Source organism: Xyrauchen texanus, chromosome 34 (genome assembly GCF_025860055.1).
Source record: "Xyrauchen texanus isolate HMW12.3.18 chromosome 34, RBS_HiC_50CHRs, whole genome shotgun sequence".
Taxonomy (NCBI): Eukaryota; Metazoa; Chordata; class Actinopteri; order Cypriniformes; family Catostomidae; genus Xyrauchen; species Xyrauchen texanus.
Genome location: NC_068309.1, coordinates 28765110 through 28783002, shown reverse-complemented (window position 1 = coordinate 28783002; position 17893 = coordinate 28765110). Strand labels below are relative to the sequence as shown.

At 37.8% G+C, this 17893-nt stretch overlaps 1 protein-coding gene across 1 annotated transcript in view; it reads right to left on the bottom strand.

Annotated features, from left to right (window-relative positions):
• wwc1 (WW and C2 domain containing 1) overlaps positions 1–17893 on the bottom strand; it is a 60671-nt gene that overhangs the window by 24351 nt on the left and 18427 nt on the right. Inside the window, exons 6-9 of the mRNA XM_052103974.1 lie at positions 11462–11591; positions 5647–5793; positions 5456–5526; positions 4817–5059 (exon numbers count right to left, since the gene is read on the bottom strand). Of these exons, the coding sequence (XP_051959934.1) occupies positions 4817–5059; positions 5456–5526; positions 5647–5793; positions 11462–11591 (591 nt within the window). The remainder of the gene's footprint in view (positions 1–4816; positions 5060–5455; positions 5527–5646; positions 5794–11461; positions 11592–17893) is intronic.

Sequence of the window (17893 nt, the reverse complement as noted above, 5' to 3'; positions counted from 1 at the left end):
TTTACACTTAATACTAAAATAAATAAAAACGCAATTGTGATGTACAGTGGCACCCTTTGGAATTAGCAGGTTTTCTGCATTAACTGATCATAAAATGTGATCTCATCTTCATCAAAGTCACAAGTATAGACAAAGCACAATGTGCTTAAGCTAACAACACACAAACAATTATAATATTTCATGTCTTTATTGAACACATCCCATTAAACATTCACAGTGCTGTGAAAAAAAGAAAGTGAACCCTTGGATTTAATAACTGGTTGATCCTGTTTTGGCAGCAAAAACCTCAACCAAGCATTTCCGTGGGCCGCAAACCCGCACAACATTCAGAAGGAATTTTGGACCATTTTCCTTACAGTACTGCTTCAGCTCAGCCATATTCTTAGGATTTCTGGTGTGAATGGTTCTCTTGAGGTCATTTCTCAGCATCTCTATTGAGTAAAGGTCTGGGCTCTGACTGGACCACTCCAAAAGGTGGATGGAGGTCTTTTTTGAAGTTATACTGTTGTGGATTTACTCCAATGTTTAGGGTCATTGTCCTGCTGCATAACTCAGCTTCTACTGAGATTCAGCTGGTGCACAGCCACCCTGAGATAATAATGTAGGATATCTTGATAAACTTGCTGTCAAACAGTCCAGCCCCAAAGCAGCCCCAAATTTTACACCATACGTAGTGCTGCGTGTTCTTCCCAAGAAATTCAACCTTAGATTCATCAGTCCACAAAACACATTCCAGTAGCATTGTGGAGTGTTAAGGTGGTCTTTGGCAAACTTCAGATGCACAGCAATGTTTTTGTTGGAAAGCAGCGGCTTCCTTCCTGTTCTCCGGCCTGTATAATGGTTTCCGTATAGTAGACTTATGAACAGGGATGTTAACCAGTTCCAGTGATTCCATTAAGTCTTTAGCTGTCACTATAGGGTTCTTATTTTCACCTCATTGAGCATTCTGTGGTGTACCCATTGAGTCATCTTAGCTGGACGGCCAATTCAATGGAGAGTATTCAAAGTACTAAATCGTCTCCATTTATAGAAAATGTGTCTAACTATGGACAAATTAATATCTAAGCTCTTCAAGATAACTTTGTAACTCTTTCAAGCTTTATGCAAAGCAACAATTCTTGATCGTAGGTCTTCTAATATCTCTTTTTTTTGTGAGACATGGTCCACAACAGCAGATGCTTCTTGTGTACAGTAAACTCAAAATGTTTGAGTGCTTTTTATAAAGTCAAAGTAGCTCTAATCAACACCTCCATTCACGTTTCATTAATTAGATGCCAGGTTTGCTAACTCCTGACTTTTTTGTCATCTCTAGCCAAGGGGGTTCACATAGTTTTTCTACAGCACAGTCAATCTTTAATGGGATGTGTTCAATAAAGACACAAAAGATTATAATTGTTTGTGTGTTGTAAGCTTATGCACATTGTGCTATGTCTATACTTGTGACATTAATGAAGATGAGATCACATTTTATGAGCAATTAATGCAGAAAACTGGTTAATTCCGAAGGGTTCACATACTTTTTCTTGCCACTGAATAGACTCGCAACTATGAAAAATAAAGTCTTAATTGTGAGAAATGCAATTCTTTTAAAAAACAAATCACAAGGAATAAAGTCGCAAGTCACAATGGAGGTGTGTGTGGCTGAGTCAGTGCGGCTGTTAACACCCACTCACAGGCAAACATGAGCACTGACCATCTCAGACTGGCCATTATGTAAATATAGCTTTAGTAACTGCATAGCAAAGCCCTGATAACCACCAACAACACACTGGCGTCACAGTGGCGAGCTTTGCAAGGGCAAGGACTCCTCTGAAAATCTAACATTCTGGTTTATCTTTTACTTTTTACCACTTCGTATAACTTTCCTCACAAAAACACTATGTGAAACATTCATTACTATTGTAAATTATATCCAAAAACCCTATGTACTTTCAAAATCAATGTCTAGTCTTGTAGCTCTTTTAATAAAATTATGTTGGTATGCTAATAAACGGCAGCACTTAAGAAGGCACCTATTTTGTTCAGCCTAGATCCAGCGTTTGTACGGCTCAGATTACAGGAAGAGTGCAGATGCCAAGCCAAATGAGGAGACAGTGTCTAGAGTGGAAAACAAGGGCCCTGTTCAAAAAACTGAAAGGGCGAGAATAAGAAAAGGAGAAAGAGGCAGAGAGAACGAGAGAAAATGAAAGATATAGAGTCAAGTGGTTCTCTCACTTAGGCAACCTGACCTGAAAACATTTAGCTTCTAAAGTAAATGTATCTTGTTTAAAGGATTGTTACTGGAAAACTAAGAACATCTAAGAGCTGCACACTAGTAGACTTTTATGAATAATTTGCAAATGACGTTCGACTTCTGCCTTTTTAGGTCTAGATTTACAAAACCAAATTGTGCAGTTATAATGTCTGGCTCATATGGAAACATAAATGAGGAACACCATTCTGGCTGAGTAACTGGTTTTGCATAATGCAAATGGCTTTTTCAATTGCGGTCTCCGCATATCAAGCCTTATTAATATATTTTTAAGTTCTGAAAAAAGCAGCTAAGCCTTTTGAAGTTCGTTTTAAATAATAACTGTAGTCATGAAGACTTTTTCCACCGCTGATGCATTCAGAGCACAGCTGTGTGTCCCAGATGAGAGTCTTTTATTACCTACATTAGAATAGAGTAGAAAGAATGGATAAAAAAATCCAAAAAGGTCCATCGAGTGAAGTTCCTTATTGCGCAAATTCCCATTGAGCTATATTTTGCTGTGCAAAGGTAAATGGATTTACCACTGCAAGGTAAATACAACAGTCTGGTTCCGGAAGTAAAAATCAAATACATACCATTGACTAATTGATTTTCAACGATAACTAATAAACATTTAAAGACAGACCTATCGTGAACTCCAATGTATATGCTTCAGTTGAAGCCATCAGTCTGCATTTTTTCAACTTCTTTGTTTAATGATTGTGTTTGATAGTGGAATTCCTGGTGAAGGACAACACTACCCATGATCCAGCAAAGACAGCTTCACTAATCAGAGAACCACTTCCAACATAACCCATGAAACCTGCACAGGAGCGACCACCCACTCCTATAACAAACTGTGAATCATGCAAACCAAGTCGGTCTCCCTTCACTCTTAACCTCTTGAAACCAGAGCATGACTGCTGTGTGCATTTTCCATTTCCCTTTTTGATTTGTAACTAGTAGCTCATAATAAACAAGCAAAAACAATTAGTTTTCCTAAAAATGTATGTCCACATATATGGACAGCAGGGCCAAGTTGTGAAATTCGAAATAATTCCAAGATATAGAAAGACTTTTTTTTTTATCAAATTGTTTATGTTTTCCAGAGTGTTGGTTATTCATGCTTTTGAGACATTACAAATATTAGATCAGAAATTAGCATAATTTATTCTGATTCAAAGTAATGGCCAGCATCATCCAATCACTGCTAACCATGTGCAAATAAAAAACATTATAAATTCTGTATCTATGTACTGATTCCTCCATTTCCCCATCTCTGCTAAACATGTTGAGTGGTCCAAATATTATCTGCAGCCTGTAACTGAACTTTTGATAGGACGTTTGGATTGAATGCAATTGGCTGCATAGAGAATGCACTGAAAGCAATGAATGCACTTAGCTGCTCCCTTGCTACCTATTTAGTGAATGACTTAACCTCCAGTGTGCTGTCTGTCTGCAACGTCTCAGAACAGTTTGAAATGCACTTTATTTTCATCCTAACTCCATATAAACCTCTGAGAGCAAATGTTTTCAGCTTTTGAATGAACCGTTTGATTCTCAACGTGACACTGCACAGTGAATAAAGGAATGCATTTACTTATTTTAATTAATAGAACCGTATTGTCCAGTGATGATAAAATAAAATATGACTAAATGTATTTTAAAATGAAACGAAATGACCCACAAATGTGTAAATGTTAAACGTTGTTCAAAATAACGAACATGTTTTTTTTTTACTTTTAAAGGGAATAATGTCCCAAAATCCACGTATATGGACGTCATGTTTATCAGATTGTTACGCATGAAAAATGTAGGCATTTTTGAATGCGGCACATCAAACGAATAAGAGACACTACTCTTTAATCCCAAACAGGTTTCAAAGAAAAAACTAAGAGGTTTCATACCAGAGGCACTTTTGTTGGCTCTGCACCCGTAGATGCACTTCACGGAAATCAATGTCATGTTGTTGTGTCACGTGACTCTGTGCTCCAGAAATGTAACCCTAAAATGAAAGTCTAGAGTCTTGTGAACAGTATTCAGTCGGTTTAAATTCATGTAAATGATGTGTTGTGTATAGCGTAGAAAAAAACCAAGGTCCACACATATGGACGTGGGTTCCCACTAGGTAAAATACTTATCAGAATATTTTGCATAAATGTAAATATATTGTTTCTATACTTATAATCAACAACCGAAATCAACAGTTTTATATATTCCCATAATTTTTTAATTACATCATTCGCATTGCATAATGGGTTAGTTTGTGTCCATGTGAAAGATGACACAGTCTTGAACCTTTGTCTTTCAAATACTTTTTTGCCTCAAAACAAAGATTTTAATGTTGTGATTCACCTCAGATCTGGATGCTATAGTTAATGGCTTACACCTCCCTAAGATTTTATGAAAAGCCTATGCAAAAAAAAAGAATGGGAAAAATACTTCTGGAACCCAGGCAGCTGAACAAGTAGGCGGGCACTGTTGTCCCCTATAGACCAATCAAAACAGCCCCAAAAGGTCACTTCACTGACCTCTTTATTCAATGCTGTTAATCTATGTTGAAGCTGACCTAGTTAATTATCTCACCTCTCGGTCAGTGCTTTGCTCTGATTGTCTCGTGCAGCCTGCAGGTCCTTCTCCAGTCGTTTCTTCTCAGACTCAATCTTCTCTGCGTCGTTGGGTGCGCGCTTACACGGAGTTACATACTGCAGTTCTTTCAGCAGCTCTTCCTTCTCGTTGATGAGAATCAGGCGATCTCTCTCTGGGTCCAGAAGGCCTGGCCACGCCTCACTGTCCAGTTTGGCGATCTGGACCTCAATGTTTGCAATCCTGATAGGATATGTATAGAAAGTCAGTAAAGATATTATATGTCCAGTCAAAGGATCATATTACAAATGACACATTCATATAGCTTTAAGTTCATTCTGGGTAAATAGTATGTAAAATAAATAATTTTAGATCATTTTACATTTTTCGCAATATTGTGCCAAAATGCGATAATATTTGATATTATTAAACTGCACTAAATCATAAATACATACACTACCAGTAAAAAGTTTGGGCACATTTGAATGAATTTATGTTTTTAAAGATCTCAAAAAACATTTGACAAATAATAAGTAGATGTTTCCAAACTTTAGATGCTTGAAATGCTTTATATCTGCATTTTATTAACAATCAACCATTAAAAACCCATATAGATAAACTACTTGTTAAAAAAGGTACCTTCGTTTTGCCTCCTCATATTTCAGGCTCAGTCGCACCTTCTCAGCCAGTTTATTTGAGCTTGATACAAACTGATTCAAACGAAGTCACAAAAAAGCATCAATAAATGAAATTGTGAAAAGAACTAAAAGAGCATCATGTCATTCATCATTTACAAGCTCCTTATCCCCGTCTTGAAGACTGTCTCTCACCTCAGCAGGTATGTCTGTTTGAGACTCTGCGTCTGAATACAGGCGGGGCAGAGAGAGGTTTGAGTTTGCCAGGGATGGACAACTGGCCCACAGATCAGACTGAGAGCCATAGTCTAACTGGAAACCATCCTTCAACACGGCCAGTTTCTAACAGAGAAAGAGACAACAATCATATGATCTCTCTTACGATTATCTGCACTGTTCTCCACCGATTTTCTAGTGTACTTACAGTCGTCACAAAACTATTGTGACATTCAAGCCACACTTATACACACATTTTTCATGCAAAACATTTTATTATGTAAAACAATAGATTGTGTAAGGTATAAGAATGAAAGGTGTCCACAGTTAATGTGATGAACTACATCTGAGGTTACTCAGCAACAACACGGTTAAATAATCGGAACTAATCTCAAGATTTGATTACATGTATACACTTACTTTTTCACCAAAGTTCGAAACAATAAATCACATTTGTTTTTTTTATCCTGACCAGGATCAATGAGATCTGACACACAACAAGACAACAAGACATTTTGTCAGTTGCTTCTTTTTATTTTGGTTGTGTTGTGCTGGTAGCTCTGCCCAAAGTGAAATCGAAATGGTCCAAAATGCTGATCCACGTAGCTGTAAATAAAAAATAAAATACTTTCTAATTGGTTACTATTTTGTCGCTTCACAAAGCCTTTTTCTTTCAATGAACAAATACATTTACTTGACGCTGAATGCTTTTGTCATGCCTAGTTACTGTAGGATGTAGTGTTATAGTGTACAATATGTATGCTCTATAATATATACTGTTAATGCATATACTATAATCTTTACCTGCAGAATTCTGGAGAACTCTAGATTCATTTTCAGTTACAGAAACTGAAAACAATGTCACAAATTTCACAAAGTGAAGGGACGTGTTAAGTGAACTATGTATATATATATATATATATATATATATATATATATATATATATATATATATATATATATATATATATATATATATATATATATATATATACATATATATTTACTTTTTTGCATTTAATTTTGTATTTCTCCTTTCAATTTTGTTTAGTCTTTGTTATTTTTGATTCTATGCCTTTTAATTTAGTTCTAGCTGTCTTGGTTTCAGTATATTTGTTTTTTATTTTCATTTTTCATATTTTACGGCTGCCAAAATTAATGCACTCACTGATTTCATTTGTATATGGTTAACATTGTTAAGTGTCTAGTGTTGTCGCTATCTAGAGGCATTTTTATATCAATGAAGGGAATTTAGCATTTTATAATAAAATATTTATCAAAAGCTAAAAATAATTTAGATCTTTTTAATGTGCTTTTAAGTCGACATTTTTTTTTTGTTTTTAATTTTCAATTATGTAAAAATGTTATTTTTATTTCAGTTAACCAAAATGTTTTAATTTTTGTTAACAACATTACACTCATAAACGCTACAGAATATTTCTGCACTAGTGCATCCAGAAGTTTTCTCACAGATATCTATTGCAGTTTGCATATTCAGCATTTCTAAGAAAACTTTCCTTGGCAACTGCGACTGCAGACGACCTTTAGGTTTATAATTCAGTCATCTGACACTTTCTATGTCTGGTAGAACTGAAGTAACCTGTGTGATTACTAAGTGATGAGTGAAGAAAGGCTGCAGAGATGACAAAGCTATGAGTGTGCATGCTACAGTCGAGCACACACATATTCACATACGACAGGAGAGGTCTGGCAGCTGCAATGGGGGGCACTAGAAAGACGCAGCCATGCATTATTTAGTGCAGACTGCCTCTCCATATGCTCTCCAATCAGAAAAGGAAAAGACATAAATAAATAAACAATGACATAAGAAAGGAAAAAGATGAGGAAATAATACCCTCTTTGAATGAGGAAAATGGCGACAGTCTGGGCCCGAAGTTACTTAAGTTTGCAAAGCCTCCCTCTGCTAAAAGTATGTGCGCTCTCAATTGAAAAATTACTAAGATTTGTAGCACTACAAAAAACATTTAGTTAATTTTGTCATGTTTTCCAGTAAAAATATCTAAACATCCTTAAAACCAGATACATTTACTTGGGATGCATTGGCAAATTCTTAACGAAAATCTAACAAAATTTTGTGAGGTTTATGCTTTCAATAAAAAAAAATATCATAATAAAATGAAAAACTATTTGCCAATAGGGTAAAAAAATACATAATCTAATTTCAAGATATGTTCACTGAAAATCAGTTTTAAAGCTGATGTAATTTCCAAACAGAACTGCAAAAATAAACATTGTTTTCAAAACAGCTTTCTGAATACGCCCCTTTCTGCCATTGATCAAACAAACAGTTTGATTTTTAGTCCTGCCACCAACTTACTCCATTGGTAGAGTCAATGGTATTGTCTCCCTTGAAACGGGTCACTCAAAGCAAACAGAGGAATTGTCATCTGGCCACAGTGTTTACACTTTTCAAGAAAATTAACCTATGATTATACTCATGGATGTCTCTGCATATATATATATATATATATATATATATATACTATTCCCTTTTCTCCCAATTTGGAAACTCCCACTACTTAATAGGTCCTCATGGTGGTGTGGTTACTCAGCTCAATCCGGGTGGCGGAGGACAAGTCTCAGTTGCCTCCGCTTCTGAGACAGTCAATCTGTGCATCTTATCACGTGGCTCCTTGTGCATGACACCACGGAGACTCACAGCATGTGGAGGCTCATGCTACTCTCTGTGATCCACGCACAACTTACCACACGGCCCATTGAGAGTGAGAACCACTAATCGCGACCATGAGGAGGTTACCCCATGTAACTCTACCCTCCCTAGCTACCGGGCGAATTTGGTTGCTTTGGAGACCTGGCTGGAGTCACTCAGCACACCCTGGATTCAAACTCATGACTCCAGGGGTGGTAGTCAGCATGAATACTCGCTGAGCTACCAAGGCCCCGATGTCTCGGCATATTAAGCTGGGATAGAAGAAAGTAATTTAACACTATAAAAGTTTCATATTTCAGCATTAAAAGCTTCTCGGTTAACTTTAGTTAAAAATGGTTTTAAGGATGTTTAGATGTTTTTACTGGAAAACAATACAAAAGAACAAATAAAATTATTGTTTGGAGTGTGTCAGGCATGTTAATATGTTTAGAAGAAATGTAAGAGTGCTAATAATGTTCCTATCCCTCAGAGCATTTCTAAAACTGAAGTCTGTAAACCCCTACAGGGTGGTCAATGAACTAAGACAGGGTTTCCCAACCTTCTTTCTCCTAAGAAACCCTAAAGCACCATCAGTAAAGCTGAAGTACCCCTTCATCAACACAAAATCAAAGATGTGTACCAAAGGCTGTCATTTAACATTATCATTAATATTGATTAATATTAATATAACATTATTATATAATAATTATATTTCAGGTATATTTTAGTTAAAATTTCCATTTTGCTTACAAATGAAAGGAACTGTTTCTTAACTTATGTTGTTAATTATACAGGGGACCTTCTAACTTGGTACATTACAGAATATAAGTATTACATATTTTATTCCCTATAATTTCCCACATATAAATGTTCCCCATAATTTTGCTCACATTGTAGCCTTTTAAAATGGTACCAAATCCATGTATTCCATCTTGCATATATTATATTGCATACATATGTTTTATTACATGATAATTGTTTACATGCATAAGCAAACTGTAAAGAACAGAATAGTTATTAAAAGAGACATCATTCAATGAAAAATTGATTGCGTGGATCTCATCTTTGGTCTTAAAGGATTAGTTCAAACAAAAATGCCTTTAGGAGAGCACAAGGATTAGACTTTAGGAGAGCACAAGGATTAGTTCAAAAAAACAAAAAAAGTCATGTTTATAATATCACCACCTTCCTAAGATAATGTCCTATGTAATTTTTTCAGGTTTTTCAGAAAACACAACCAAATATCGTGAGGAGATGATTTAGGCAAAAAAAAAATCATTTTTGTCAAAAAATTACTTAGGACATTATTTTAGGAAGGTGACGATATACAGTATAGTATAAAATAATCTATGTAATACAATTGGTCTGTATATAACATTGAATGAAGCCTAATTAATTATATTTGTGTTGCCTAAAATAATAATAAAAAAATTTAATATCTAACACTAAGTTCACAAAAGTCGCCACTTTGATATGATTATTTGTAGTAACTTGAGTAGCGTGTGCTCTCCTTAGGCAAATCAGATAGCTTGTTAACCACAGGCTAACTTAAAACACAAAGAAAGGAGTAAATATTTAATTTTCGGACCATCTGTAGCTTTGGTTATATGACATAATATGTGATGTATAATTTGAAAAGAATTTATTGACACACATATATGGTTGATGTATGTAGTAATATATCAGGATTTCTAAAGCACAAAAGGGGGGTTTAATATTTAAGTTTTTTGACGAATTTTGAATTTTACACGACATCGGCTCAAAAGAATTGTCAAATAAGATGCAGAACTTATATTGCTTACTCCTTTGGCATCTTTTGTTTTTTTACCTTTCTACAAGCAAGTCAAAATGCATGAACAACTCACGCAAACTTGTGTAAAATGTAAGCCTCCAGTAAAACCTGCTTTGTGACTACATTAAGGAAAGATGCAAACGGTACATAAGCAAATGTTTTCTTAAGGCCTACATTCAAGAGCAGTAGTTTAGCGAAACAGTATGCAAACAAGGAAAATCCACATTTAGCAAAGCTTGTCCAAACACTAAGTGGGAAAACAAACAGATCGTCACATTCACTAATATCGGATTACATTCATTTAACCACATAATTGACAGCCTCTGTCACCATTCACATTATGGAAAGAAGATGCAATGAAAGTGAATGGTGACTGAGACTAACATACTCCCTAACATCTACTGTGTTCCATTGAAGAATGAAAGCCATATGGGTTTGGATCAACATGAGGGTGAGTAAATGATGACAGAACAATGCCTTTAAGAGAGCATCTATGAGATGTCCTGCATACATCATATATACTTATACAGCTATAACTATGTCAAACATTCACACATTTTTATGGGCATAATATAACTCTCATAAATATTTGTGTTGGTGGCTGTCATCTTCAATGAAAGGCCCCACCTCTCTCAAGCAGCCACTCCTTATCTGCTCAGTCAAACACATTACCTCATAATGACAGTCTGATAGGCTATAATAATGTAGTGAATGGAACACTTAACAGTGGCCTTTATTTTAATAGGTAGGTTTGCATACTTTTCCAGTATGTACATGGCCATTATGGAGTTGTACTGGGCTGAATGTTTAAATGTACACTTGAAACAGAGACAATTGTGGAATCTTTATTCCACAATGTTGTAATGCTGAAAGTATGCAGGAATGTGTTGTCTATTCCCAGAATGCTCTCAGGTGTAACATTCTGTCCTTTTGTGACTTGGGTACTGTTTAAACAAATGGTTTTCATGATGACAATACTGAGTAAATGTACAGAGAGTTCAATTGAATAGAAACTGTAGCTCACCAAAAAATGGAATTCTGTCATCATTTACTCATGTCGTTTCTTTCTTTGGTGGAACCAAAATCAAATGTTTGGCAGAATGACGGCCCCAGTCACCATTCATTTTCATTGTAAGGATAACAAAGGAGCAATAAAAGTGAATAGTGACTGAGGCTCAAATTCTACAGAACATCTCATTTTGTGTTCCATGGAAGATTGAAATTTAGGTCTGGGAAAGCATTAGGGTCAGTAAATGATGACAGAATTCTTGGGTGAACTACCCCTTTAAGGTTCTCCGGGAATGGCCCCATGGGTTATGCCGAAGTTTTACCCGCATAAGTTCCTGTTTCTCTTTCTCCCCGGAGCTGATGGCATCTTTAATGGTCTTCACCTCCTTCAGGATGGCCTGTGCCTCATGGAGTTTGTAGCCATGTGAGGCACTAGACACTTTGTGATCAATTCTGATAGAAAACAAAGAGAGAAGATGGGTTAAAAAAGGGAAGTGATTGGTGATCATTTAGAATTTGTGATTGCTGATGGCAGAACTGACTCGTGAGGCTAAGATTCATCATGAACCCAATTAATCGGCTGTGTGTGAGCATGTCACATTAAGCTATCAAAGACTGTCCAATAATAAAATAAATATTTTACGATTACGAAAAGTCTTGACAAAAATCATACAGTTCACAAATTGGAAATGATTTATTCTTTTTAAAAGAATAGTTGTTTAGTGCTAAAAACAGCATAGGTTCTCATTTGAACATGACTGCCACTGTGAATGAGCGCTTCTAATGCAATCATGACCAAGCAGCTAACATCAAGATGTTCACTGAAAATGACTTCTATTTTTATGAGTTTAGAATACTTGGCATTTGACACGAGAATTGCATTTGAGGTAATTATGACAAAAGTTTATTTTTGGGTGAGCTATTCCTTTAGTATTCGCAAAGTGTTTGCAAATTGATCATTTGTGAGGGAGAAGTTTGTTGGAAAGAAGTGTTGGTAACATAAATAATGCAAACATTGACAACTTTTGATCAAAATATCTAATAAAACTATATAAAAAATGTATATATACTGTATATATATACACACACGGTTGAAGTCAGAAGTTTTCTGTCATGACATTACACCAGGAGAGTAGGATGCAAGTGCAGTTTGGAGTTTTAATGAAGGTTAGGCAACAGTACAGTTCAAACGACAAGTAAAAATCCAGCAATGAGTACAGCAGAGCTCAGGCAATTGGCAGACAGGGATATTGAGGCTAGAAGCAAACCTGTAGTCAAAACTAGTCATGGTATATCATCAAGGAATCAAGCAGAACTATGAAGGTTTGGTAACGTCTTAGACACAATGAATCGAGTGTATACATTGCAGTAAGTGAACGTGACAGAGTCTATTATAAAGGGTGCAGTGATAGCTGTGGTGACGTGCATGTGAGGCTGATTAGAACTCCGGTGATTGAGTTTGAGGTGGTGCATGGGAAATGGAGTCCGGGGTGGCCATATTTGGATGACATTTACATACATGGGATCACACAGCCATCATACTGCTCAGGAAGGAGATACATTCTGTCTCCTACAGATGAACGTAATTTGGTGCGAAAAGTGCGAATAAATCCCAGAACAGCAGCAAAGGACCTTGTGATGATGATAGAGGAACCAGGTAGACAAGTATCTATATCCACAGTAAAATGAGTCCTATATCAACATAACCTGAAAGGCTGCTCAGTAAGGAAGAAGCCACTGCTCCAAAACCACCATAAAAAAGCCAGAATACAGTTTGCAAGTGCAAATGGGGACAAATATCTTTTTGGAGATATTTCTTCTGGTCTAATGAAACAGAAATGTAACTGTTTGGCCATAATGACCATCGCTTATGTTTGGAGGAAAAAGGGTGAGGCTTGCAAGATGAAGAACACCATCCCAATCATGAAGGATTTACCGAAACCTTTTGTTTTGGCAGATTTTGGTGCCACTTAAATGCCTAAGCTGTCAATTTAAATATTTGCCCTCTGGTGCTCCGAAACGGATGTAAGAAGCATCATCGCCACACATGATCGCTAGTTAATTTATACTGCATTCATGTGGTGTCAGAATAATCCGAAAAATGATTTCCCGACTGAGAAAATTCACGTGAATGCAAGTCGGAACAACAACAAGGAAAGTCGAAGAACATTGCAGACAACAACGATTGGTTGATTGTAAGACATTTTTGATTAATGGGGCAAAATCAAGTATTGCATAAACATTTTTTGATAACATGTAATTTGTAATATGGTATTAGGTTATAACGGTTAGTTGCTCACCATGTAGATTGACGTTGATTAATTAGAAAAGTTATTTATTAGCAGTAACCCTGATAAGTCAGGTAAAGCAATATTTAGTGGTTTCAGGTAATGTACTGGTGCAGTAACAACTCTGGGACAAAATTACTTCGTAATATAAAACTATGATAATACAAATCCAACACATATTTGTAGTAATGTTAGTGTTCATGTTGTTTTCACATTCCTTAAAAGCACAACTCGGGAAATGAGACCATCCGAGGAGCACGTAAATGCAGCAAATACACTTGCTCTAATGGCAGCAGGTAGCCACCGTTAGCTAGCTACTTTAAAAGTGCTTAAATTAAAATGCCTAAAGCTAAACGTTCTAAAGTGCATCTCTATTACGCAAGAAAGGATTCCGACGTCGACACCGCGACGTGCAACAAACTTTTTACAACAATTGCGTGTAAAGGGGGAAATGCGGCAAACCTAATGAAACATTTGAGGACACACGTGATAAACTTCAAAGCAGAGGGATGCATCATGTTCGACAGCTTGCGGACATCAGCTGGCATTATGGGCATCCCCAGCCCCAGTAAGACCAACCCTAGCAATGTGGAGTCCATTGATTATGACAATAAGTCAGGAGAGGTGTCTCATTTTGACAGAGAAGGCAAATATGGTCATATTTCTGAAATTTTAAGCTGGGTTGTAGCATACCAAGAATACCGACTACTTTGCTGTTATTAGTACTGTAAGTGTTATTTAGTGTTAAATTGGGGTAAGGTGGCTAAGGTTTTATTGTGAATTTTTAATGTAAATTTGTTGTGTAAACTTGTATTTATTTATTTAAGTATACTTTAAACTTTTAATATATTGTTCAATTTATTTATTTTCCAATAAAAAAAGCCATTCTTTAATGTCATCCAGTGTCGTTTTTTTTATCGGTTCAGACATCGTTTAGGAACGATACCGTTTTAAAAGTATCGATTTGGCACCGGTATCGTAAAAAACCCAAATGATACCCAACCCTAATCATTAAAAAGGAAAATTATGTGGATATATAGACCTTATTCTCGCTAGCGCCATCTTTGATTTTTAATGGGAATGTCAACGAGGCTGTGAGGGATAGACACCATCTCTTCAATGGCACGCATGGTATAAAGCTATATAAACCTAAATCACATCTGCGATCTCATGTTGCTCATGTTGTCTGGAGTTATTTGTATACTGAATGTTCTTGGACAGATATTTTATCAATGTTTTGTCTGTGGAACAAATAAAGAATGTCATTCCCATTAAAAATCAAAGATAACGTGAATAAGGTCCTAAATTGTGGCAAAATGGCTTAAGGACAACAAAGTCAAGACATTGGAGTAGCCATCACAAAGCCCTGACCTCAATCCAAAAGAAAATTTGTGGGCAGAACTGAAAAAGCCTGTGCGAGCAAGGAGGCCTACAAACCTGACTCAGTTATGCCAGTTCTGTCTGGGGGAATGGGTCAAGTTTAAATGTATTTGGCTAAGGTGTATGTACATTTCTGACTTCAAATGTGTGTATATATATATATACACTACCGGTCAAAAGTTTTGAAACACTTACTCGTTCTTTATTATAATTTTTTATCTTCACATTTTAGAATAACAGTAAAGTCATCACAACTATGGAATAACATAAATGGAACTATGGGAATAATGTTGTGACTAAACTAAATCCAAAATATATCAAAACTGTGTTATATATTAGCATGTTCAAAGTAGTCTTTGCCTAGAATTTGCAGACTTGTACTATTGACATTTTCTCAAGCAACTTCTTGAGGTTTCACCCTTGGATGCTTTTTAAACAGTATTGAAGGAGTTCCCATCTATGTTGGGCACTTACTGGCTGCTTTCTTTATTATTTGGTCCAAGTCATCAATTTATAAAAATATATATATATTATTAAATGTTACTTTTATAATGAAATAAATTAATATGGTGGCACGACTATATTTTTGTCTAAAAATAAAAATTCAAACATTTAAGCATACGCCTTCAGATCAAAATATTTTTAAGATCATGAGAAACATGTAAGCCAAGTGTTTCAAAACCTTTGACCGGTAGTATGTGTATGTATACACAGTGAGTACGGAAAGTATTCAGACCCCCTTAAATTTTTCACTCTTTGTTATATTGCAGCCATTTGCTAAAATCATTTAAGTTCATTTTTTTTCCTCATTATTGTACACACAGCACCCCATATTGACAGAAAAACACAGAATTGTTGACATTTTTGCACATTTATTAAAAAAGAAAAACTGAAATATCACATGGTCCTAAGTATTCAGACCCTTTGTTCAGTATTTAGTAGAAGCACCCTTTTGATCTAATACAGCCATGAGTCTTTTTGGGAAAGATGCAACAAGATTTTCACATCTGGATTTGGGTATCCTCTGCCATTCCTCCTTGCAGATCCTCTCCAGTTCTGTCAGGTTGGATGGTAAACGTTGGTGGACAGCCATTTTCAGGTCTCTCCAGAGATGCTCAATTGGGTTTAAGTCAGGGCTCTGGCTGGGCCATTCAAGAACAGTCACGGAGTTGTTGTGAAGCCACTCCTTTGTTATTTTAGCGGTGTGCTTAGGGTCATTGTCTTGTTGGAAGGTGAACCTTCGGCCCAGTCTGAGGTCCAGAGCACTCTGGAGAAGGTTTTCGTCCAGGATATCCCTGTACTTGGCCGCATTCATCTTTCCCTCGATTGCAACCAGTCGTCCTGTCCCTGCAGCTGAAAAACACCCCCACAGCATGATGCTGCCACCACCATGCTTCACTGTTGAGACTGTATTGGACAGGTGATGAGCAGTGCCTGGTTTTCTCCACACATACCGCTTAGAATTAAGGCCAGAGAATCTTATTTATCACCATCTTGGGAGTCCTTCAGGTGTTTTTTAGCAAACTCCATGCAGGCTTTCATGTGTCTTGCACTGAGGAGAGGCTTCCGTCGGGCCACTCTGCCATAAAGCCCGACTGGTGGATGGCTGCAGTGATGGTTGACTTACTACAACTTTCTCCCATCTCCCGACTGCATCTCTGGAGCTCAGCCACAGTGATCTTTGGGTTCTTCTTTACCAAACTGTCACGGGCAATCAGAGAGGCAAAGCGCGCACACGCCCAGAGAATCCACAGTCACTTCCAGGACAGCGGTGACACGCGGCACATGTGGCAGGGCATCCAGGCCATCACCAACTACAGGACAACATCAGTTGCCTGTGACAAAGATGCCTCCCTTCCAGATGCGCTGAACGACTTCTATGCTCGGTTTGAAGTGCAGAACGACGTGATGGCGAGGAAGTCCACCCCTCCTCCCAACGACCAGGTGCTCTGTCTTACCACGGCAGATGTGAGGAAAACTCTACGTAGAGTCAACCCACGGAAGGCTGCTGGACCAGACAACATTCCTGGCAGAGTGCTCAGAGGATGTGCAGACCAGCTAGCAGATGTTCTTACCGACATCTTCAACATCTCTCTGAGCAGCGCCGTCGTTCCAACGTGCTTCAAGGCCACCACCATCATCCCCATGCCAAAGAAGACTTCAGTGTCCTGCCTCAACGACTACCGTCCCGTCGCACCCATCATCATGAAGTGCTTTGAGAGGCTTGTCAGGGGCAGATTAAGACCCAGCTGCCCCCCTCACTAGACCCACTGCAGTTTGCGTATCGTTCAAACCGTTCAACGGACGATGCCATCACCACAACCCTCCATCTGGCCCTCACCCACCTAGACAACAAGGACTCATACGTTCGAATGCTGTTCATAGATTTCAGCTCAGCATTCAACACAATCATTCCCCAGCACCTGATTGGAAAGCTGAACCTGCTGGGCCTGGACACCTCCCTCTGCAACTGGATCCTGGACTTCCTGACTGGGAGACCTCAGTCAGTCCGGATCGGGAACAGCATCTCCACCACCACCACACTGAGCACTGGGGCCCCCAGGGCTGTGTGCTCAGTCCACTGCTGTTCACTCTGCTGACTCACGACTGTGCAGCAATGCACAGCTCGAATCACATCATCAAGTTCGCCGATGACACCGACCGTGGTGGGTCTCATCAGCAAGAACAACGAGTCAGCATACAGAGAGGAGGTGCAGCGGCTGACGAACTGGTGTAGAGCCAACAACCTGTCCCTGAATGTCGACAAAACAAAAGAGATGGTTGTTGACTTTAGGAGAGCACAAGGTGAACACACTCCGCTGAACATCGACGGCTCCTCTGTGGAGATCGTCAAAAGCACCAAATTCCTTGGTGTTCACTTGGCGGAGAACCTCACTTGGTCCCTCAACACCAGCTCTATCACCAAGAAAGCCCAGCAGCGTCTCTACTTTCTTCGAAGGCTGAGGAAAGCACATCTCCCAACCCCCATCCTCACTACATTCTATAGAGGGACTATTGAGAGCATCCTGAGCAGCTGCATCACTGCCTGGTTTGGGACTTGCACCGTTTCGGACCGCAAAGCCCTGC